The sequence below is a fragment of the Ailuropoda melanoleuca genome, chromosome 2, assembly GCF_002007445.2.
Source record: "Ailuropoda melanoleuca isolate Jingjing chromosome 2, ASM200744v2, whole genome shotgun sequence".
NCBI classification, from domain to species: Eukaryota; Metazoa; Chordata; class Mammalia; order Carnivora; family Ursidae; genus Ailuropoda; species Ailuropoda melanoleuca.
The window spans coordinates 83,081,246-83,104,321 of record NC_048219.1 but is presented as its reverse complement, the minus strand read 5'-3'; the positions used below and the strand labels follow the sequence as shown (position 1 = coordinate 83,104,321).

At 45.8% G+C, this 23,076-nt stretch overlaps 1 protein-coding gene across 8 annotated transcripts in view; it reads right to left on the bottom strand.

The window, feature by feature from the left end:
- The window catches only part of CD101 (CD101 molecule), a 38,184-nt gene that overhangs the window by 1,756 nt on the left and 13,352 nt on the right, over positions 1–23,076 (bottom strand). For 3 of the 8 annotated variants that reach the window (XM_011230301.3, XM_034654164.1, XM_034654161.1), the window contains 6 exons: positions 22,015–22,398; positions 20,897–21,301; positions 16,865–17,275; positions 13,586–13,981; positions 3,465–3,651; positions 3,140–3,284 (listed from right to left, as the gene is read on the bottom strand). In XM_011230301.3, the coding sequence (XP_011228603.2) occupies positions 3,161–3,284; positions 3,465–3,651; positions 13,586–13,981; positions 16,865–17,275; positions 20,897–21,301; positions 22,015–22,398 (1,907 nt within the window). In that variant the 3' untranslated portion in view covers positions 3,140–3,160. Of the gene's footprint in view, positions 1–3,139; positions 3,285–3,464; positions 3,652–3,795; positions 6,112–7,358; positions 7,681–13,585; positions 13,982–16,864; positions 17,276–20,896; positions 21,302–22,014; positions 22,399–23,076 lie in introns of those variants that run through there. The other 5 variants (XM_034654165.1, XM_034654163.1, XM_011230304.3 and 2 more) reach the window with 3 other exon arrangements.

The window sequence follows — 23,076 nt, the reverse complement described above, 5'->3', positions numbered from 1 at the left end:
TATAACACACTGATCTAAAAAAGAAAATACTACCACACTGTATTTATTTTTTTAAGTAACCTCCGTGACCAACATGGGGCTCAGACTCACAACCCTGAGATCGAGTCACATGTTCCACCAACTGAACCAGCCAGATGTCCCTATAACACACTTTATAGAAGGTCCTGGAACTTGAGAGTGTAATTCCTCCAACTTTTTCTTTGTAAATATTGTCTATCCTAGATTATTTATATTTTTATTTATATGAATGAGCTAGCCAATTTCTAAAATTACCTGGAATTTTGATTAGGATTCCATTAAATCCGGGTTCCTTATCAACACTATTGAAATTCTGGGCCATGCAATTCTTTGCTGTGGGGAACGGTGTCGTCCTGCTCACTGGAGGGTGATCGGCAGCACCCCTGGCCACTAGGTGCCAGTAGCAATCTCCTACCCCAGGCTGTGCCACACAAAAACACATGTCCATAAACTGCCCAATGTCCTTTGGAGAGCACAACCGCCACGCCCTCCCTCTCCCACTGATAACCACTGCACCAACTCTACAGAACATTTCAGAGAAAACGGACATCTCAACAGTGCTGAGACTTTCAATCCACAAAAACGGATTATCTCTCCATATAAAATCGAAGCACACACTTTCAACACCCTGTACCATTGTGACCTTAAAGGCATAATGAACTTGGGTTTTCATTTATTGGTTATTTATGACATATGAGCTTGCTCATACCTCCTATCCAAAGTGGTCTTCCATCTCAGCAAATTGTTTAATGTGATAATTATGCTTCTCATCAAAATATCTCTATTTGAATAAAATCTTTAAAAAAAAAATCTCTATTTGAAAGTCAGAGCTGATCTGGAAGGAGCCTTGGTTTTAAAGACGACATTGTAGAACCTCCAAGTATCTAACAAGTAAATTAAACATAAAAGCAAGCACCAAAGATAAGGTAAGGGCCTCTGGCTGTCTCAGTCGGTGAAGAACGTGACTCTTGATCTTGGGGTTGTGAGTTCGAGCCCCACATTGGGTGTAGAGATTATTTAAAAATAAAATCTTAAAAAAAAAAAAAGATAGGGCAGGGGCATCTGGGTGGCTCAGTCAGTTAAGCATCTGCCTTGGGCTCAGGTCATGATCTCATGGTCCTGGGATCCAGCCCCACAAAAGCCCCTCATGGGGCTCCCTGCTCAGAGGGGAGTCTGCTTCTCCCTCTCCTTCTACCCTTCCCCCTGCTTATGCTCGCTCTCTCCCTCTCTCTCTCTTGCTCTCACACACTCTCCTCAAATAAATAAAGTCTTAAAAAAAAAAAAAAGGTAAGGCAAATGGAAAGCCAGCTAAGTGAAAAGATATAACTCCCTTACCTCTACATTTACCAATAGAAAATTAGGTTAACCAATATTTATTAAACAGAGGAAGAATTTCCTAACGTGTTATCATTGTATTTAACAAATATACATTAGCTACCTCTATGAGCTTGATGCAGTACTTGAAACTTTCTGATAATTTGGTTCAGTCCTCAAACCTCACAAAGTTGGTTTTATCCCTGTTACCCGAATTAGGAAAGTGGAGGTTGTTTCTTGAGGTTGGCTGCCCTGCTTTGCCTTGGTACTGCCCCAGCCCTCACTCATCCCCTACCCATCATCTGTGCTGCTGCTTTTTCAATTCTCCTAATGGAGAGCTGCTCCTCGCCAGCTAAATAACATTCAATGGCTCACCATTGTCCACCAAATAAAGCCCAAGTTTTTGTGCATGGTCAAGATCTGTTCTCTTGCCCCTCCTCACTCGAACCTTTCCACATTTAATATCTCCCATTGCTCCAGAAATCTGACACTTACATCAACCAAAGCTGTTCTACACACTTTGCTTTTCATGGAGCTGCCTCTCCCCCCCAGACTACTGTTTATCCCAACTTCTTCTGTCAAAATATTTCCTGACTTTAAAGCCTAGTTCAAATGACATCTCCTTTGTGAAGTTGTCTCTGATTTCTCTATTGCCACAGCACTTTACTGCATCAGGGTAAAAATTAATAGCCAACATAACAGAAGTCCCAGCTGAGTCTGCAGGGAATGCGAACTTCACTGGATCTGTCTGATGAGTGGGAGGACTCCCCAGAAGTACATGTTGCATGACTCAACTGCAGGGGAGAAGGGGGCCTGGGATGAAGATGTACTAACAGGTTCCCAGGGGTTGAGCATGGGAAATGGAAAACAGCATGACACCTCTCTATCCCAGACTGGGCCCAGACTGGCTGGTGCTGGACCCTATGGAGCAACGAGGTACTGGGCAACAGCTAAAGGACCTGTTTTCACGATCTTTGGAGACATGGGGGCACAAGCAATTTTGGTTTCATTTGCAATCCAGAGTGTGATATGAGGACAGAATGAAAGGTGTTTTTCCTTGTTGACCAATGAATGCCGTCCAGCGTTGACACCTCATATGTTCCAGCATTCCAGCTGCAGTGGGAGCCCATAGATCTGAGCAGAGCAGCAGGAAACCATGTGGGAGTGGACCTGTTTATGAGCTCCTATGGATTCCCCAAATGCTATGGAATCCCTAGAAATACTCGAAGAACGCTTTATAGATGGCCAAGACCCCGTGTAAGTAGTTTGGGGGCAAAAGTCTATAGTATTTGAGAATTGTTGATTTAATTTCATTTATGGGCACAGACAGGTGAGGCCTGAAAAAAAACCTGGTTATGCCCACATTCACTTATGACTTAAAATGGTTTGCAACTTATCTCCATGTAAGTATCTGATTCCATGCTCATAACAACAGTGCGAGATGGATATTATTTTCACTAGATGTTCCCCCTCTCTGTGACTTTAAGCATAGTGTCTACTGTGGGAAGAGTCTAGGATCGGTTGCCAGCAAACCTAAATCGGAGCTCTCACTCTTCTTCCAGCAGCTGGATGATCCTGGATCCACCCAACCCCTCTATGCGTCCCTGCCTTACCTGTAGGACAGGAATTACAACCCCTTTTGCATGGGGGTGCCCTGAAACTCTGAGATGATGAACAGCTCCTGTGCAATTGTAAGAAAGCATTATGGCACTTGACTTTCTACCATTGTATTCATGTTCTGCCTACATCAGCTGTTTCCTAGACATGTCTTCAGAGACTAAAAAGAACGAAAACAGCCTATTCGTGCCTTAGTCACCTCCACGTCATCTCATCCCGCACAGAGCAAGAGCGCCTTTGGGGTGCTGAGCGTTCCATCTCTAGTAGGAGCAGCAGAGGATTCGCACTTGACAACGGCTTGGACCAGACGCCAATCTGGAGAACCTCGGATTATTCTTCAGTTAATCAGGTGTGTAACAGATACCGATGCAACAGGTCAAGGGTCCCAGGAACACAGTGCATGGTTAAGACAGATAGAGCATTAGCCACTGAAACACAGCAGGGTTGGAAAACTTTTTCTTAAAGGGCCAGAGAGTAAACATTTTAGGCATCCAGTCTCCATGGGAACTACTCACCTCTGCTGTTTTGTGATGACAGCGGCCTGAGGTAATATGCAGACAAACGGGAGTCGGGAGTCGCTGTCTTCCAACAACTTGTGTTTTAAAACACAGGTGGTGGGCCGTGCTTGGCCTGTGGGCCAGAGGTAGCCAACTCCCAAGACAGGTTTGTTCTGTTGCCAGGGAGGACTGAAAATCCAAGACGCTGAAAGGAAAACCAGGTGCTGACATAGAACGGAAAAGTTTAAATCGGTGAATAAAAGTGAAGTTCTCACTAAGTGTTAGAGGGTAAAATGGAAAGAGTGCCTCTTTGGAAAGAGAAGAGGTTTCATGTAAAACGTCTACTGACTTAGGTGAACACAAATTTTATTCGGTTCAGAAAAGAGAAAAGACGACTTCGGGGTTTAGTTGCCTAAAAATTCACAATGGGCCAAATAGCGCAATAGTGGCTTCTTAGAACATCTAGCGAGCTGTCTGAAAGCACAGCAGCCAGAAGAAACAAGGTGACGGCCCCGGGGGACCGGAGCTGTGTCTGGCTGAGTCCCCACGGGACCCCTCACACCTCTCCCGGGGCTGGGATGCTTGGCTCCGGTCAGCGCAGTTGGACATCCCAGTGTCCGCTCCATGCCTTGTCTGCATCGGATTCAAACGCAAAGAAGTGGCTGGTGAGCTCTGAGCTGAAAGGCAGGACCCAGGTGAGGAGAGAGGGAAGGAGTCAGGGGAAAGAGGACCCCAGGCAGGGGGCAGCACTAGAATCCGCTCTGATTATCTGACAGGGTTCCATTCTGCTCCCTTTCCCTTCAAAATCCCAATTACAATACAGGTTTCTGAGGCGGGAAAAAAAAGGCAGGGGGCATCATACTTTTCAAAGAAGTCTTAACTTTAGCTTTGTTTTCTGGAAAATATGCCACCCTACCTGAAAGGGAAGAGACAAATGTGTTGACACATTTAAGGAAAACACTTGGACTATTTTAAATGAGCCTAGAAAGGGAGATGAGCGGAAGGGACCTGTAGGTCTACACTGGGAGCTCTCAGAGCCCCCGATGCTCCCCTCGCAAAGGAGCTAATTATGTTTGGAGAAGACATGTGTGCCTGATAAAATAATTAAAAATAAATTGCTCTCCTTGGAAATGCAAATTAGTGAGTGATAAAACAACCCTGTTGGTCACATAGACAATAAACAGATGCGTTTCCTCAAGTCTGTTGGGTGGCACCGATCGATTTCCAATTCTGGCTACAACAGGGCCTGAGCAACTTTTGATCAAAGATGAGGAGACCTCAGGCCCAGGGGGAACAGTGTTATATCCTGGGGGACAGCTGTTGAAAGCCGTAAGCCATGACACTCTCCAACCACCCCCGACCCCTGACCATTCCTGGCTGAGAACAGGGGACCCTGAGGAACCAGACTTGACCCACTGCTTCCCCTGAGTGCCTCACCCCTGCTGGGGGAGGAGGGGAAAGTGGCACTACCACAATGCCCTGTGCTACAACCTAAGGCCATCAGGTCAAAGAAAATAAGGCATTGGCTCAGGGCCAGGACCCAGATGGATCTTTTGGCGTGGGGAGGAAGGGGAGGTATGAGGCCTTGGGGGCTGATTAGAGCACTGCTGTAAAAGATGATTTTTCCCTTAGCAATGACCTAATGCTAATAGAGAAAAGAAAGGAAGGAAGGAAGGAGAAAGAAAGGAAGGAAGGAAGGGGAAAGAAAAGAAGGAAGGAAGGAAGAAAAGAAGGAAGGAAGACAGACTATGAAATGCTTTACAATTTCATCAAAGGACCAATACTGATCGGACACCCTCTATGCAGAACTTACTCCTGAGTAGCATTCATAGACGGGATGAGGGAAGGATGGGGTTTCTGCTTTGAAGGAAGTTACGCTCACACTGGGAGGCAGATCGGATGTGAATGAAGGGCATATCCCCAATACCTTTTGCCTTGCTGACATCAGGCCCCTTCCTACACCTCTTATCTGGGGCAAAAGATAAACCTAGAGCCAGTGTGACTGGACCACTCCGCGTGATTTCCCAGGAGTCAGCGACATAAGGGAGGAGAGAGCAGAGGGCATTCTCACCCGGGCTTTGCCATGGGATCTCACCGAATACCCAAGAGGCTGTGTGAGGGAGGGTCTCTCCTTACAGACAGGGACCCTGAACCTCTGTGAGGTACAGCCAATGGAAAACAGGGTAAATCATCTAGCTCCTGGGAGGATGCAAGGGGTAGATGAGGGTAATACACAAAGAAACACTTAGGTGTGGGGCCCCCCATACATGCTCAATAAACATTCCCTCTGATTCCTAGGTAACTGGCCCAAGGCCACAGATGCCAAGAAGGACCAGTCAGGATTCATTCACATTCACTTGCTGCTCAGTCCCATTCCAAAGTCTGCACTTTCCCGGGGCTGCCCCAGGGCTGCGGGTGGCTCTCCAGATTTAATGGTCTTCCTCTTCCTCTTCCTTCTGGTTTGCTGTCCAGTCTCCAGCCCTTTTCAAGTTCATCCAGAGAGCCTTTTCTTTCTGTGCTTTTAGACTCAGTGCTGACAGCTTCCTGCCCTTGCGGTACAAGCAGAAGAGGGAAATGAACAGAAGAACCAATGGAATGCAGGGGCAGGCCACTAGGAAATAGAGTAAAGATGTTGATGAGCAGACCCTGGAAGGAAATGTGGGCTCTGCAATGAAAAGGAGAACAATAAAGAAGATAATTAGTCTCCAATTTACCTGCACTAATAACGATTAACACCTGGGGGATTTATTGTTACAGGCAAACACCAGGTAAAAACCGCGGGGCCAAAGAGCAGTGGGTCCTTTAAATCACATGTGAGCAGAAAGGGGGAAGCGGTGGGGAGAAAAGAAGTCCAGAATGGTGCTTTTCCAGCCTCGCTGCCTTCACCCAGCAAGTTCCAACCACTGGGGCTCCAATGACCTACTTAAAACCAACAGCCGCGAAGAAAAACAAAACAAAAAAGAAAACCTCTCCTTTAATCTTCTATCCTCAGAAAAGAGATCTATAATTCAGCCCTCGTTCTCAACTCTGTTGCCGGTCCTGAATTTTTAACTGAGTTATTCCCACCGCTGCTTCTTCTGTGCGGGTGCACACATGCACACACCGGCGCACAACACGTGCGTGTGTGCACACTCACGCAGCCTGCGGTCCTTACCCAACAGCACCCACAGTGAGCAGCTCCATCCCTCCCTGACTCTCCAGAGGGGTCTCCCCTGGGCACCCTCCTTTGGGCTCCTTTCCTGTGTGGCTTTCACTATTGCCTCCAACCGGCACACTCTCTGCACCCTAATCCTCCGGGTCCTTCTGACCCAGCTCAGATGATGCTTCCTCCCCAGGGTCATCCTACCCGCCTCAGGCAGTCTGTCCGGATCCTCTTCTCCCGCACCCCTTGGTGTAGACCTCTTCTGTTCCTAGAGTAGTGGTGGGTAGGAGTACTTAACCATTGCCTTTGTTTCATCAGTTACTTGAGTATGCCTGATAGTGTCATTTGTCTCCATGTCCCCTGCAGGGCCCCGCACACCGTGCCTGACAACTTCTGCTGATCTGAATCGAATCAGACTGAGTGCCACCACATAGGCAAGGACACTATATAAAGGCAGGCTGAGGCACATGACCGTGGGGCAGCTGCAGCCCGTGGGGAAGCACCATCAGCATGCAGACATGCAGAGCATGCACAGCCGCCCCAAAGTGGTTCCCGGCCACATGTGCAGGGAAGCAAAGGGACAGGACTGCAAACACCACGGATTCCAGGAAGCAGCGCCCAGAGTTACTCATCAAAGGACCAGTGTCAGACTCTCCATGCGGAAACACACACGCTTGGAGAGACACCCACTCCCAAATGTAGTCTTCCAGCTACACGTATTTATGACAGGGTATTTGAAACCAGGGCTCTTCTAAAAAATCGGGTGCTCGTTGTAGCTGTGCTTTTATTGGAAAATCATAATGACATATGCAATTTCTTCTTCAAAGGTTAGGTTATAGGATTCATGGGATTATAGACTCTTAGAGATGTAAACAGCTTTAGAGGTCATTTCCACCAGCCTCTGCTGCAAGAATTCTGTTCTCGGCATTGCAGAGGCATCTTGCACCTGGAAGAACGTCTCTTTGTTGGAAGTCAAGAAAAGAATCTAAACATGTGTCCAGCTCCTGCATTGTGAACTCCTGAAGGACAGGGCCTATGTCTTGTGCATCTTTTTATCTTGCCAGCACTTGGTCCATGGGTCATCAATGGAAACTGATGAATGAATTAATTGCATGAGTAAATTATACCCACAGGAACCCGGGGTGGCTGCCAACATGCTGCACAGAGTAAAGATCATCGCTGAACATGGGGCTGGCAGCTCTCAGGACTCACAAGTTGCTACAGGGGTTTGTGGCCTGGATTTTCTCGGGTCTCATTTAGATTCTCCAGCCTAAATTTGGTTTTTGTTTTTGAAAGGGTGGGCAATGATAAAGCTAGACTTTTAATTCTTATCACCCCCTCTCTCCATATCCTACCTGACCCCTCTCTCCAAGGCCCTGTTTGACTACAATAATTCTCCAGCTCTTATCTGAATATATTTGAGGGCGTGTGGATAAGGAGGACGTACAGATGGAGATGCTGGAAGAGAATGGAGCTGTAGGGAACAGTGAGGAGGACTACTGGCTTTGACACTTCCCACTACTTACACACAGAGTAGTGATTGGCTACCAGCTCCAAGAGAGCTGGGTTCACATTCTGGCTCTTCAACTTATTGTTATCGACATTGGACAAGTTACTTATTTTCCATAATGATTAGTTTCCTCATCGATCAAATGGGGATGATAATTTCTAGAGTTGTGATGAGATAATGCACAATAAAGTATTTAACAAAGTGCCCAGCACATTTGTTGAGTCAGTAAGAAATAAATTTTAGTTGTAATGCTAGTTAGAATGTTAGGAAAATCATAGGCAACTGTCTCTCAAGAGATGGGACAGAGAACAGGGCTGGACCAACTGATTCCCCACACAGGGGCCACACGCTTGGCCATGTTCTTCCACTGGCCAAGACTCTCTCTTCAATCTCTGGTCCCTCTGTCTCCATGACTGGGTGACAATCCACTGAGAGTCTAACGACTACTCAGTAGGAGACTCTGACTTCCCTTCCTAGTCGTGGGTGGCAGAGAATTGGAAGGTGAGAGTTCATCTCGGTCTCACCGTTGCTAGATGATGGTGTGATCATGAGGAGATGGGGCAGGCACACAGAAGGTGAAATCTGGTACTTGGCTTTTTTTGCCACTGAGACTCTCACCTTCAGCACGAAGGGACTGCCGGAGGGCTTGACTATCTTAATGGGGAGGAGACTGCTCTGTTTGGAGCAATCTGCCATCAAAGGATGGCAAAGTGCGCCTTCGCAGTGCTGAATTGGCCAACAGCTAGCAACTGTCAGCTCCAGTGCTTCTAAATTACCCCTCCTGGGAGAGCAGTGTTTGCTCTGGATCCCACGATCCCCATTTCCCACCATCTGCCTCTCACCCATATCTGGATTAGAATTAGTGACATTCAGAACCATTAAGGTTTGGCATTTTGGATCAATCCGAGTAAGTGCCCAATGCTCAAAGTACAAGGTCTGCAAGACAGAGCCAAAAACGTAATGAGAACACTTCATCATGAGATTTAGTTCATAACTTGCTTCCACCTACAGCCAAACACACCACGAGGAGCACTCCTTTTTGAAATCACCTTAGAAATACTGAATTCAGCAGAAGAAAGATACAGGATAATGAGGGGACTACCAACTCATCCCTACCCCCACCAAAACTTTGGCAACTGACTATGCCAAGTGTGGCCACGTGAGAGAGTTGGCTCCTGCCAAGAAATAAAAGTAGGGTTAGGGAACCTGGTATGAGTGCATCCCAGAATGAGTGATACCTGACAGCATCCTGTTTCATTTGAAGACTCACTTGCTCATTGTTTCATCCAGCATTTTTTGAATACTATGTGCCAGTCTTTGTTGGAGGTACTGGGATAGCATAGATAAATTCTGTGGTCTCTCCAGAAACTTCAGTGTAGTAGGGGCACATATCTCCTTTGAAGGCTCACTTTCTAAGTTTATCCTTACCCAAATAGAAGTTGGGGAATAGTAGCAAACACCATACAATTACAACTAATCCGGTCCCCAGGAAGCCTTTATAGTCTTGCCTATTAATTAATCACGACGAATTCTCTAGAATAAGACATTTATGTCTGGGCTCTGAGGGTAAGGTAAAAAGACAAAGGTGTTTCTAGTCCCTACCTGGGCATAGTCATAGATAAGGAAATAAGATGGAGAAGCTGATGCAAGGTCCATTTTCCAGGGAAATTCCTCTTAACTTTTCTGCCTTCACTTGAGCCACATGCTCCGCAGTTTAATTAGGTAGTCCTAAACTAACCCAACCGGAAATTGCCACATAGAGGTGGTGGAAAACCATTGGAGAAGTGAGAATTGGTAGCCTGTTATATCTGCTCTGGACTTTATTAATACGTGTAGCAGGTCCTTACGAGGAGTGCGATTACACTGTGATTCGGTAAGTCCTTGAGCATCTCTATGGGAATGAGACATGGCGTCTTTGCCTTCTCAGAATGTACAGTCTGGCAGTGCTGATGGACATTAGACAGGTGTGATGACTAAGAGTACAAGGTAAGTCACTGAGAAGGTGGTGGTTAAGTTGGGAGGTGAAGGATCCATAGATGTTGACCAGAGAAAGATGACATGGAGGAGCATTCCAGACAGGATGCGGTCTATGTCGATGCAAGGTGTTGGATTGTTGGTCTAGCCTCTTCTAATCTTCCCTTTTGTCCTTGCCACTGCCTCCTTCCTCTCCAGAATGTAAACATTCTCAAGTCCTTACCACCTCCAAACCAAACCAGAACAAAGTAAAACTCCACTGACACCTCTCACCACGTGTTATTTTCTCTCTTGCCTTTCCATCAAAGCTCTTGAAAGTGTAATCTCTATTTGCTGTGTCCACTTTCTCACTGCGGTCTGACTTTTCTCATTACTTGTCTGCAATTGCCCTACAGTGTGCAATCCAATGGTGTTTTCCCATTCTTATCTTAATCGACCTCTGCAATAGTTGAGTCTGTTGGTTTTCCCTTCCTTCTTGATACCTTCTCTGCTTTTGGTTTCTATGATACCACCACACCCTGGGTTTCCTCCTACCTCTTGGCTACTCCTTTCATTCTCCTTCACAGGCTCCTCTTCTGCACTCCCCTGATCAACGGTGATATATCTCAGGAATCCATCATCAGGCACCATTATTGACTATAAGTTGATGCCTTCTAATCTACAACTCTGGCAAAGATCTCACTTGAAACTCCCCATGTCTATTGGGTAGATCTCTTTGGATAATTCACACATACTTCAAACTTAGTTCCAGCCCAGCTTATTCACAATTGAACTAATTTCTCCTTTAGACCTTTCTCCTATATCCACCCATGTTAGAAATTTGCTATTCATCCTTGATTCTCCCCTTCTGCTCACGCACCCTCCACATATATCTAACAGTATCTAACTGCTGCAGATGAGGCCTCCTGACACTGAATGCCCACCCTTCTCTCAGCTCTTAGGTGCACTGCCTTAATTCAGACCTTCATCTTGTCTCACCTGGGTTCTTACTATCAATTTCAGATAGTTCTCCCTACTCTGTGTCTGCCTCCCTTCCAGTTCATCTTTAACACAGCTCCCAATGGGAGCTTCGTAAAATGCAAATCTCATGATGTTCCTCTCCTGCCTGCAGTAGTTTGTTGACACTCCATTATGTTCATGAATACGTTCACCATCCCCTTTGAGATCCGTACCCTCCCCATCTCGCTGACTTCCTCTCTTGCCCTTGTGCCACAGCTTTTATGATCATCTTGCATAGTCTTTCCTTTTCCTAAAATATGTTCTTTTCCTTTTCATAGGCTGCATGCCCTGGGGAACTTCCGGATCTCCTCCCCACCCAGCCCTTTATCCCAGCCCTGCCTCTGTTCCTTCGTCCTGAGGCTACTACTTTGATGTCCCTATCATTTTGGACTTCATGTCCCCCATCAGAATCTAAGCTCTTTGGGGAAAGACTCCGTAATACATGTTTTTGTGTTCTCAGATCCTCGCATATAGTTACTTACTGAACAACTTAAAATATTTTGTCACATACACGGATCTATCCATACCTATATATGTACTTGTGTGTGTGTGTGTAGCATGGTCGGTGGCATAAGGGTAAAGAGAGTTAACGTTTTCTGAGTACTTACAATATTCTAGGGACTATGTTAGATACTTTATACACATTTGTATAATGATCCTCACGTTATGAGTAAGCTGAGATTCACAGAGGTCAAGTAACAGGGTATGATTTCAGAGCTCGTTAGGTAGGTGGCAGGGCTGTGATTGGAGCCTAGGCTTGTCTGATTCCAGACCCTGGGATTTTTCTTCCCCCCCTCACTGCCTCTACAACTACGCAAATACCAGAAAGGAACAGACAGGTAGAGGAAGCGAGATGCTATAATCGAGGATTGACTCGGGAACCCTTAACTGTGTTTATAATGAAAACCCTCAGCTTATCATGGCCCAGGCTTTCAAGCTTCTTCAAATGTAAAGAATTCAAAGACCACCGATTTTTAATGTTTTCTTTCCAGAGTTCATCTTTTTAAAACCTTTCACCTGATTTCTAAGGATTCCACAAAGATTGACAGTATATATATATATGCTGTGAAGGATCCCATCTGTCTCAGAGGAGATGTGCTTTTTAGTCACAGAATAGATATTATTTACACTTGTTATCTATTTATTCTGCTACAAAAAACTGCTGACGCTACAGGGCCTAGGAATTCCAGTGAGAAAACATGTATGGAATGTGCTCAGGGCTGTGGAACTTCCCATAATTATTGGAATAGAAGAAAAGCTGATAGGAAGAAAAATTCTCTCTGGACACTTGGGAGAAGACTTCTGCCGAAGAATGGTCAGGGGAAGAAGATGATGGAGCCCCAGGGAACAAATCAGATAACTCTGGCTTCCACTCTAGAAGCCTGGCCAGGGCTGGGATGCAACTAACCTACTTCAGAGAAGTTGCCACCCATTCTGGGCAGCACCCTTTATCCCCGCTAAGGAGTGTCACCAAAGCCAGCTGGTGTTTTAGGAATGTTGTCTTTCATTGATTCCCCCTGCCCTTCCTGGTGTGGGGCACTTGGAGCACGTCTCTGCGTCTTCAGCGTCCCTTTCCCAGTGTACATTCAGTTTATAGCTCACCTCTCACCCTCTCCTTAAACCCCACCAGAAAGAAGCAGCTCAGCCATGAGCTGGCTACATCAGCCAGCCCACTGATCACCAGGGAAGATTTACGGGTCTGGCTGGAGAAATTGTTGCTTTCGTTAACAAGTGCTTAATGAATGTCTATTACATGCTTGGCACTGGATTGGCTGGAAGGATGCTCTCCTCTCCTTCACAACCACCTGTTCTGCAACCCTGTGCACTTAGCTGAGTAGGATGGCCTTCCCACACAGAGAATGGCCACGCTTTGGCCAAGGTATTCCAGCAGCTACCCTCCTCGCTGGACTCCGTAAACAAGTTCTATAGGGCACACTTCCTCCTTCAATGCCTTGCAAGCTGCCGTTAGGAGAGGTATACCGAATGACTGTCATCAAAATCCTGCTAATTTGTTGAACATATACAGTGATAAGAACCTTGGCACTTACTCATTGAGAAAGGTTATGTTTTGTTTTTGAGGTGGGGAGCATTTGGATGTAGCTGACTTTGGTTCAACCAAATGAACCCTAAAGTCACCATGCCCCTATCCCTCATTCCAACTCCCACTGCAGATCTGGGCCTTCTGAGACTGGAGAGTCAGCCAAGAGGTAAGGATGTCTGCTGGTAATATCTTTGTTCTTTAAAGGGATACGATGTTGATGGCTTTTTTTTTTTGGGAGGGGAAGGGGGGGAAGCAAGACAGATGCCCCTGACATTTAAATGGCTATGCCAAAACCTCACGTAGACCTTGTCCGTCCAAATGAGAAATGGAAACTATGACTGAGAGAAATGACAGTCACTTTCTTTAGGGAATCTGTAAATTGTTTTCAGCAAAACATAGCCGAGAGGGAAAGCACAAGAGGGGAGACAAAGATTCTCCTGACCACGAGCCAGGGCAGATTAGCCCCTCATTACCTGAAGGCAGCACCGAGAGCACCATAGGCTGTGACTCATCTGAGGCTTGGTTGACCCAGTTGCTTGGGCTGCCATGCAGCTGCCACTCTGTCACTCTGCACCAGTAGAGCCCAGCATCCTCCGTCTCTACCCGATGAAGCTTCAGGACAAAGTCTGTATGGGATGAACGGTAACAGTGCAGATGCCTCCTGAGCCCCTCTTCTCCATACTCCAGCAAGCCATCATGGTGCAGGTGTACCAGTGTCTTCCTTCCAGAATTTTCCCTGTTCCGATACCACATCACAGAGAACAGGGAAGCTGGGCTGCCAAAACTCTCCACGCTGCAGTGGATGGCCACGTCTCCGTGCTCAGTAGCATTTTCTGTCCTGTACCCTTTGGAGACACGTACTTGACTTCCTAGGAAATAAAATGGCAATAAATTAGAGAAAAATCCAGATTTTTATGTTGGATACCTCCTCTGAAAAATCTAGCTCTTATTGAGGAGATGCTGTCTTAAAATCCTTAGACATTTAACATTTTTCCTGGACCCCTGTCCTTTCACATTTGCTAGAACATTCTGTGCTATGAATCAAACCGCCCATTTTCCTTCTTCAGCCCTACCTCTTGTCTGCTGCAGACCTGTCCCCGAAACCACCCAGCTTCAGTGGGAGCCCTGCCCTGCTACTTTTACCCCTCCCTGGTCAACTCTTTCTTCTACTTCCTGAAGGGACCATTCAAAACTTCCAGCCATCCCCTCAAGCTGTTTACTGCACCACTGCCCCTCATTCTTAGCAAGTTACCCCCCTCTCTTACGCCCAGATATCATCTCAGTTCTGGACGCAAAGAAAGAGAAGGCTATCTGAGAGACTGAACATCTTTATGTAAGTGTTAGAATATCACTCAAGGAGAGGTTTTAAATTATTGGATTAGACTAAGTTGGGTTTTTTTTATTATGTTCCATTAGCCAACATATCATTAGTTTTTGATGTAGTGTTCAACGATTCACCAGTTGACTAAGTTTTAAACAGATTTTGACTTTTACTTTTTAAAAAATTCCCCTCCTAACCAGCAGGTGAGAACTTTGAATGAAGGCCAGAGTAGTTACAAACAAAATAAAGAAATTATAGGATACACTAAATTTTCAACTCTACTACAAACACATTTATTAATCTATCTCTAAAAGAATAACTTTGGGGTACCTGGGTGGCTCAGTCGGTTAAGCATCTGCCTTGGGCTCAGGTCATGATCCCAGAGACCAGGGACTGAGTTCCACATTGGGCTCCCTGCTCAGCGGGGAGTCTGCTTCTCTCTCACCCTCTGCCCGCCCCCCCACTTGTGCTCTCTCTCTCTCAAATAAATAAATAAACAAAAATCTTTTTAAAAATTTTTAAAAAAGAATAATTTTGTCTGATCCTGGATTTGTTGTTGTTGTTGTTGTTACAATCCTTACTCTCTCCTTCCCTTCATGGCAAAGCATGTGCAATATTAGTTTCTGTGATACTGTCTCTGCTCCCTCATCTCAAATTCCTCCCTACGTGACCGCAATCAGGTTGCCAATTCCATCTCCACGCTCTGGCAAGATCCTCAGTATGGGCCCAATTTCCCAGGTCAAGATACTCTCATTTTGTTGTACTCTCTGTAGGTTTCATCACTAAGTCCATTTCCTTCTTGAAGTCCATCCTCTTTTGATTTCAGAGAAAATGTCTCTCCTACAATTCTGACCACTCCTTCTCAGTATCTTTCCCTGGGGACTCTTCCTTAACTCACACCCTACACCAGGGTGTACAGCTGGCCACCCCTAGCCAGCCACACCCCACCCACAGATACGTTTTGTTTGACACCCTCAGAATTTGAAAAGAATTTGGATTAGTTGCATACATTCTCAAACCGAGCGATGTCACACAAGAAAGGTTTTAGGCACTTCTTGATATACTAAAAGATTAGACAACACTGAGCCCACATTTCTGGATGGGAGGTGTCTGCTAGCTTGGGCTAAGGAGTGGTTGCCTCCTTAGAGGGGTGTGCATACACTGTCGAGATTTGGCTTGGGCAATTGGGAGAAAGGGCGGCCAGCCATGCAGATGGGGAGTGCAGAAGTACACACAAGTCTTGTGGGATGGCAAGGATGATAATGCTATTTGGGACATGCTGAGTGTAAGGGTCTCAGAGGCATTCAAGTAGAAATGTACAACAGGCAGTTGGGTAGAAAGACCCGGAGCTAAGCATAAAGACCTAGGGCAATTTCATCGAAGGTTTTAGCTGAAACCAAAGCAGAATCTAAGAAGTTCTGAAGACAGCAGAGAATAATAAGACAAAGGGACCCAGGATTTGTCCCTGAGGAACACCCACATTTAGCAGGGAGAAGGAGGGCCTGAAGAACATGGAGAAGGGGAACCAGAGCGGCAGGAAGAGATCCCCTTGCTAAGCTACTGTTTTGCTCTGCTGCCCCCAACAGATTGTAAGCTCCTTAAGGCAAGAGCTGTGCCTTATTTTTCTTTGTATCTCTAATTGTCTAATACATAGCAATGTTCATTATAATCTTATTTTTGGATGTCACATTGAAAATAAAATTTTAAGCACCAAACTAGATTAACTTATTTGCATTGTGCTGTTGGATCTCAGCCAGTTCCCAAACCTTAGCGTGACATTCATTTAATTTTAATCAACATTGGAGGTGACCTAACTAATACCGAGAGATCTAATCAACCCTGCCCACATTTAGACCGTAGCACTCCTAGACCAATGCAAATGGATGGAACTTCTATTACATTTTTAAAGATCTCCTGAGGAAGAGGAGACTCCCTCAGTAAGCCATTCCAACAGTTAACTACTCTTATTCGCCTTATGTTTAGGCAGCCAAATGTTGAAAAGCAATTTCTCCACACATCCCTATAGAGTTGTACAGTTTCTGTTCACAGTGGGAGAAATATGCTTCGTATTACTCTTTCTTTGCCAAATTACAGTACAGCCCCACTGGAATGACACAGCTTGTTATTACAGAGATCTAGAGATACGACACCCTGGGTAGCTCCAGAGACCAGGCTGCCAGGATGATAAGCAAACCAATCAAAGGGATCTTGTTCCCATCCAAGCTCCTGGAAGCCTCAGATTGATTCACCTTAAGTGACACCCGCCTCCTTTGCTGGACTACCGGGTCCTACATTCGTTGTGTAGGTGGACACTATTCCTATGACCCTGGGTCATAGTTCTGCCTTCACATGACCACTCCAGAGAAGAGCTGCCCAAGAGAAGATGGCAATCCTACAGCAAGACAGGTGAGGATATACTTGCGAGGTTTACCTGTGGGCCTGAGTTTCAATTCTGTCAGGCCTGACTTCTTTTCTCCAAGCTTGTGCCAAGTGCCATTTGTAGACAAGAGCCATTCCTCCACAGTGCAGTGGTATTTGCCCTGATCGCTGTCTTCCATGTTCAAAATGTGTAGCTGAAACAAGTCTTGGGAAACTTTCTCAGTGTAGAATTTTTGTTTTCTCCATGGGGTGGGAAATTCATCCCCATATTTTACAACATTGGTTTGGTCCATTTGCAGGATCCTCAGCCAGGTTGCGTTAGTGGAACTGGGAGAGAAGTACCAAATGACGGCTAACTGAAGGTCTCCAGTGGACCGGGACAAGACCCTACATTCTATGTCGGTGTTGGAGTTGATGAGGATCTCTCGGACTTGACTGCTCGAGTTCACTTGCAGCTTGCTCTCTAAATTAAAAGAATGGTGACAGTGACTTTAGTTACTTTGCTAGAAAATAGAATTTTAAGGTAGAAGGGACATTAGAGGTCAACTAGGGCAATGCCTCCTACATCCATTGGATGTGGGAATTCCTTCCCCAGCAGCCCCACTAACTGCCCACTGAGCCTCTGAACAGCTCACCAATTGACAAAGCAGCCAGTTCCATCTTTGGACATCTCTGCCACTGGAGAATTCTCTCTGATGTTAAGTTGCATTTTACCACTCCATACCTTTCAGTCACCAGTCCCAGTTCTACCCTTACCCGGCAGACTGGGATAGAGAACATGGGGCAGCATGGAGTATCACACAGAAAACCAATCTCTTCCACATGATAATGCCTCACTATTGAAGCATAGACATCTTCTCCTCTGTCGCATTTCATAAATCAAAGTGAGAGAAAGTGGCCCTATTAGTTCTTTGTCTGTGTGCTCAATCTCCAGAATACTCCTGGATTCACAGTTCACTGATGTGTCCTTGTTTGTATCTGCCTTCAAATATGGGTAAACCAAAGGAAGCTGTACATGGGGCTATTAAAATTGTATGTCTCTTTGCAGCCAGTCAACTGTGGGAATCTCATACAGATATGGAGTCAACTATCCTTTTAATCCAGCAGCTTTTCTGCTGTCAGGAAGATCAATGCTACAAGCTGCCTTTCAAACCTTATTCTAACTTCTTGCTAATATCACTAATTCTACTTTTGTAACTGCTTCTTAAAGTTGCTGGTAAGTCCCTTTCCTCTCCCTTCAACAAATATGTATTAAGCACATACTGTGTTATGTGCCAGACCATTCTGGCTCTGTGGATACCTCCCATCAGTGGATTCACAGTCTAGAGGGAGAAACTAGTACAGGCACAGAGGCTTACAGATTACAAGACTGTGTGAGCCACGCGTGATGGAGGTATGCAGAAGTGGCTGTCAGAGCACAGGGCAGGACCATCTAACTCAAATATGGGTGAGGGGGAGGCTTCCTGGAGCAGGAGATCTTGAAGCTAAGTCTTAAGAGTTAATAGGAATTTGTCTGGTGGAGAAGAGGTTAAAGAGTTCCACACAAAACCTGTGACTTGAACAAAGACTGAAAGTGAAAAAAAACATAGGGTATTTTGAGGGCCTGCAAGTAGTTCGGTGTGGCCAGAGCTCAAGTTCAATATGGAAAGTAGAAGATGATGCTAGAGAATGGCAAAAATAGACAAGGCAAGAAACAACAATTGTTGGAGTGGATGTGGAGAAAGGGGATCCCTCCTACATTGTTGGTGGGAATGCAAGTTGGTACAGCCACTCTGGAAAACAGTGTGGAGGTCCCTTAAAAATTGAGCTACCCTATGATCCAGCAATTGCACTACTGGGTATTTACCCCAAAGACACAGACATAGTGAAGAGAAGGGCCATATGCACCCCAATGTTCATAGCAGCATTGTCCACAATAGCTAAATCGTGGAAGGAGCTGAGATGCCCTTCAACAGATGACTGGATTAAGAAGATGTGGTCCATATATACAATGGAATATTACTCAGCTATCAAAAAGAATGATTTCTCAACATTTGCTGCAACATGGACGGCACTGGAGGAGATAATGCTAAGTGAAATAAGTCAAGCAGGGAAAGACAATTAGCATATGGTTTCTCTCATCTATGGAACATAAGAACTAGGAAGATCGGTAGGAGAAGAGAGGGATAAAGAAAGGGCGGTAATCAGAAGGGGGAATGAAGCATGAGAGACTATGGACTCTGAGAAACAAACGGAGGGCTTCAGAGGGGAGAGGGGTGGGAGAATGGGATAGGCTGGTGATGGGTAGTAAGGAGGGCACGTATTGCATGGTGCACTGGGTGTTATAAGCAGCTAATGAATCATGGAACTTTACATCAAAAACCAGGGATGTACTGTATGGTGACTAATATAATATAATACAAAATTATTATAATAAAAAGATAAAAAATAATAATAATAGAATCCCAAAACTGAGGGTTTTAGAGGGGAGAGGGGTGGGGGATGGGTTAGCCCAGTGATGGGTATTAAGGAGGGCACATATTGCATGGAGCACTGGGTGTTATACGCAAACAATGAATCATGGAACACTACATCAAAAACTAAGGATGTACTGTATGGTGACTAACATAACATAATAAAAAATTAAATAAAAAATTAAATTGTCAAAAAAAAAAAAAAAGAAGAAGAAGATGATGCTAGAAAGACGTAAATGTACCAGGTTATAAAGGGTCTTGCAGGCCGTGCTGTGGGAGTCTGGATGAAGTGGATCTGGAGGCATTGTGGTTTCTCACCTGGGCCACTGGTGGGTCATGAGGACATGGAGAACAGTGTAGGAGGAGTGGGCTTGGAGGAATAAGAATAGTGCTTTTATGTCTGGACTTACTGAGTGCAGCTATGCCTTGGAGGTAATTGCATAACGAGTCTGGAGATCAAAAGAGAAGCCTTTCAGGATAATGGATTTGAGAGTTATCAGTATATAGGTTGAACCAGGAGGAGGAATAAGCCCACGTCAGGAGACTGCATGGAATGAGAAGAGGGCAAGCTGAGGCTGAAACGCAAAGGAATGGATCTGTGAAGGAGGAGAATTTTGTGAAAGAGAATGAGAAGAAACAGAGTGTTACGAAAGGTAGGAAGAAAATTTTTCATCATGAGGCCAAGGAAAAAGGAAGTTTCAAGAAGAAGAGATTGGGTCGACCATTTCAAATACCACGGGAAGGACAAGGCAATTAAGGCCTGAGTTAATCAACAAGGAGATCATTACTATTGCCAAAAATGTCACTCAGCAGCAGAGAGAATAATGGCTGTTACCATGTCTGAGCATCTGCTTGATGCGTCAGGCATTGTCCTGGGCACATCACATATGTCACCACCTTTACAGTGCACAGCAGCAATTTAGGGATGAGGCCCCTAGACTTGGAGAGATTGAGTGACTTGCCCAAAGCGAAGCCGCTCGCCAGTGCCTGTCAGGTGGAAATGATTTCAAAGGCTCTTGAACACAATGTCTTGAGAGAACAGAAGTCATAAAAGAAGATACGTGACCCAGCAGGACTTTTGCCCAGGCTGTGTCTTACTTTTTTTTTTTTTTTTACCTCTGCTCTTTCAGCAACTGACGAGGTAAATTATATTTGGCGATAATCAGATATTCTCTCTTATACATTAACATGTTAAACCAAGAGGATAAATGTATTCTAATGGAGTTGACATTATTCATATCAGTAGGGGAGACAGTCCAAACACTGAATGATTAGTAAGGCACGGGCAGTGACCAATCCAAAGAATGCCTCCCTCCCCACCAGAGCCAGTCCGAGAAGCCCCTTGTCGTACCTTTCAGTTGCTGGGTGGTGGGGACTTATGGGAAGAGGGGGTAAAGGCATGGAGCAACCGTTATTGGTAGTCAGCATGGAGGTATGTCAATGTTTTAACAACCAGTGTGGCCATCCCACGCGTACTAACTTCCTGTAATCTGGATATCGGTTTTATACAGTGCTAATTTATACAGTCAAAACATGGGGGGAAGGCATGTTATGTTTTAACTCTATAACTTGCCCAAAATAGGAGAAATTGTTTGTTTTTAAAGCAGGGATTACCTTCCTATGGTGTTTACCTGGTAAAGTGATGGCTATCATCAGTGCGTGAGAGACAGCAGAAGCCCTCGCGGGGCCGCGTGTGCATAGGGAGTTGCTGACGTAAACTTCTACTTTGCACTGATAAACTCCTGCTTCTTCCTCGCTGGCATCGTGGATTAGGAGTTGAGAACGAAATGAAGACTGGAAAACCTTTGTCTTCTTTTGGAACTGAGATAGGAAATCCCCCCACTCAATAGTGCCATTATGGGTGATTCGAACAAGTGGATGAAAGACACGAGATCTTGCCGGCTGGAACTGCCACGTCACGGCGAGCAGCACCCCGAGGCTGGTGTAGTCAGCCTCCGCCACGCAGGACAGGCCAAAGGTCTTGGCTAATTCCACTTGGGGTTGACGGCTCATCAGCTTAACCCGTAAGCTCGACTCTGTGGGCAGAAATAAATGGGAAACGCCATGGCAAGGTGTTTCTCAGACCCAAGTTTTCCTACTCACCACCTCTTCGCGTGCAACTGTGCATTCACACGCTGGGAGCATCAACTCTTTGGGGCTCAAAGTTGACTCACAGGACAGTCTGTCCTGAATGTTGTCCTCGATTTTCCTAAGTTGATCCTCTTCTAAGAGCGTTCCCAGCAGTGACAACAAACAGGCAGTGTTTCTCCAGCCTGCTGCTTAGACAGCTGCTCCCGAGTGGGTGGAGTGCTTCCCCCCCCCCGTCTCCCTCCCCCAACGGGTGGCTGCCCTCCCCTTATTTCCACTCATGGGCTCCGTGTTCCTCCTTTGCACAGGCTTGAAGAGACCGTGCAAGCCCAGGGCTGCAGCGACAGAAGCCTGGATGTATGAGGCTCAGGTCCAGCGGGCACAGGTCCTCTACAGGTCTACTCCCGTTCATAGGCTTTTGTGTTCAGCTTTGACTAACAACCGACAAGTGGCACCCTACAGAGGATCCTTACAGAGATGAGTCGACTTTAGAGATTAGTGGACAGACATGGCAGCCAGAGACTACGCTCTGTGTCCTGGGCTGTACGCGCCACAACAAGGGGTTTCGGGATGACACATCACCAAATTCCACCGCATCCCACTGCCAAGGAAGGTACCGCGGATACATGTAAGTTTAGAACAGGAGTTCTTTGACACTTACGCAGAGACTGGACAGTGACTGCCAACTTCTGAGTCCAGCTCCGACCTCTGGCCTGGTTCCAGGCACCCTCAGACACTCTGCACTCGTACACGCCACCATCTGTGCTGCTGGTGGAGCTGATCTCCAGCTGGAAGGTGGCCCAGTCCATTTTCTGCAGCCTCGTGGGGCTCTGGTTATGGAGTTCCTCGGAGGAGGCGCCCAGGCGCACGGTGCCGTCCTGCTGCACGCCAGCCACAAACTCCGGCTGCGTCTGGCCTCGTGGGAGGCGCCAAAATTCCACAGACAGGAGACTCTCAGCCCCATCGGTCTTGCAGAGAAGGGTTAATGCCTCTCCTTCCCACACTGCTTGCTGCTTGTTCTTGGTAGATAAGACCACATTTCTTGCTGTGGATTACAGATTTGAGAGGGGGGAAAAAAGGATTTCAAGTAAATGAAAATTTTTCTAAAACACGGTGAAATCTCTTTAATTAGGCCTCGACTAGTTTGTGACAAATCAGATCAGGCTGTTGACTGCTGTTACCACCCCCGGAAAAGAGATTTGCAAAACACTTAAATAGTGGGAACAAGACAGCAGAAAAAAAATCAGGAGAACTTATTTACACTTAAACAATTTATAATTTGCCGTTCTTTTTAGTGATTTGTTAAATCAGTCCTTCATTAAGAACATCGAGTTGGGAAAACATCTGGTAATATTTTGTTAGATTAATTAGGGTGGGTGTGTGAGCCTGGAAGTAATGAAGCTATGTTTATTTAAATTTTTAGTTTTTTGGAATTTTATCTTTCACAGATCAAAATGATATTCCTCTCCCTACTTATCTTTCCCTAATTAGTATGTGTTTTGAACAGGAAAGGAGTATTGGTAATTAGATTTCTGTTCAAAAACTACCATTAGGGGTGCCCGGCTGGCTCAGTCCGTAGAGCATGAGACCCTTGATCTCAGGGTCATGAGTTCGAGCCCCATGTTGGTTGTAGAGTGTATTTAAAAACAACAACAACGGGGCGCCTGGGTGGCACAGCGGTTAAGCGTCTGCCTTCGGCTCAGGGCGTGATCCCGGCGTTATG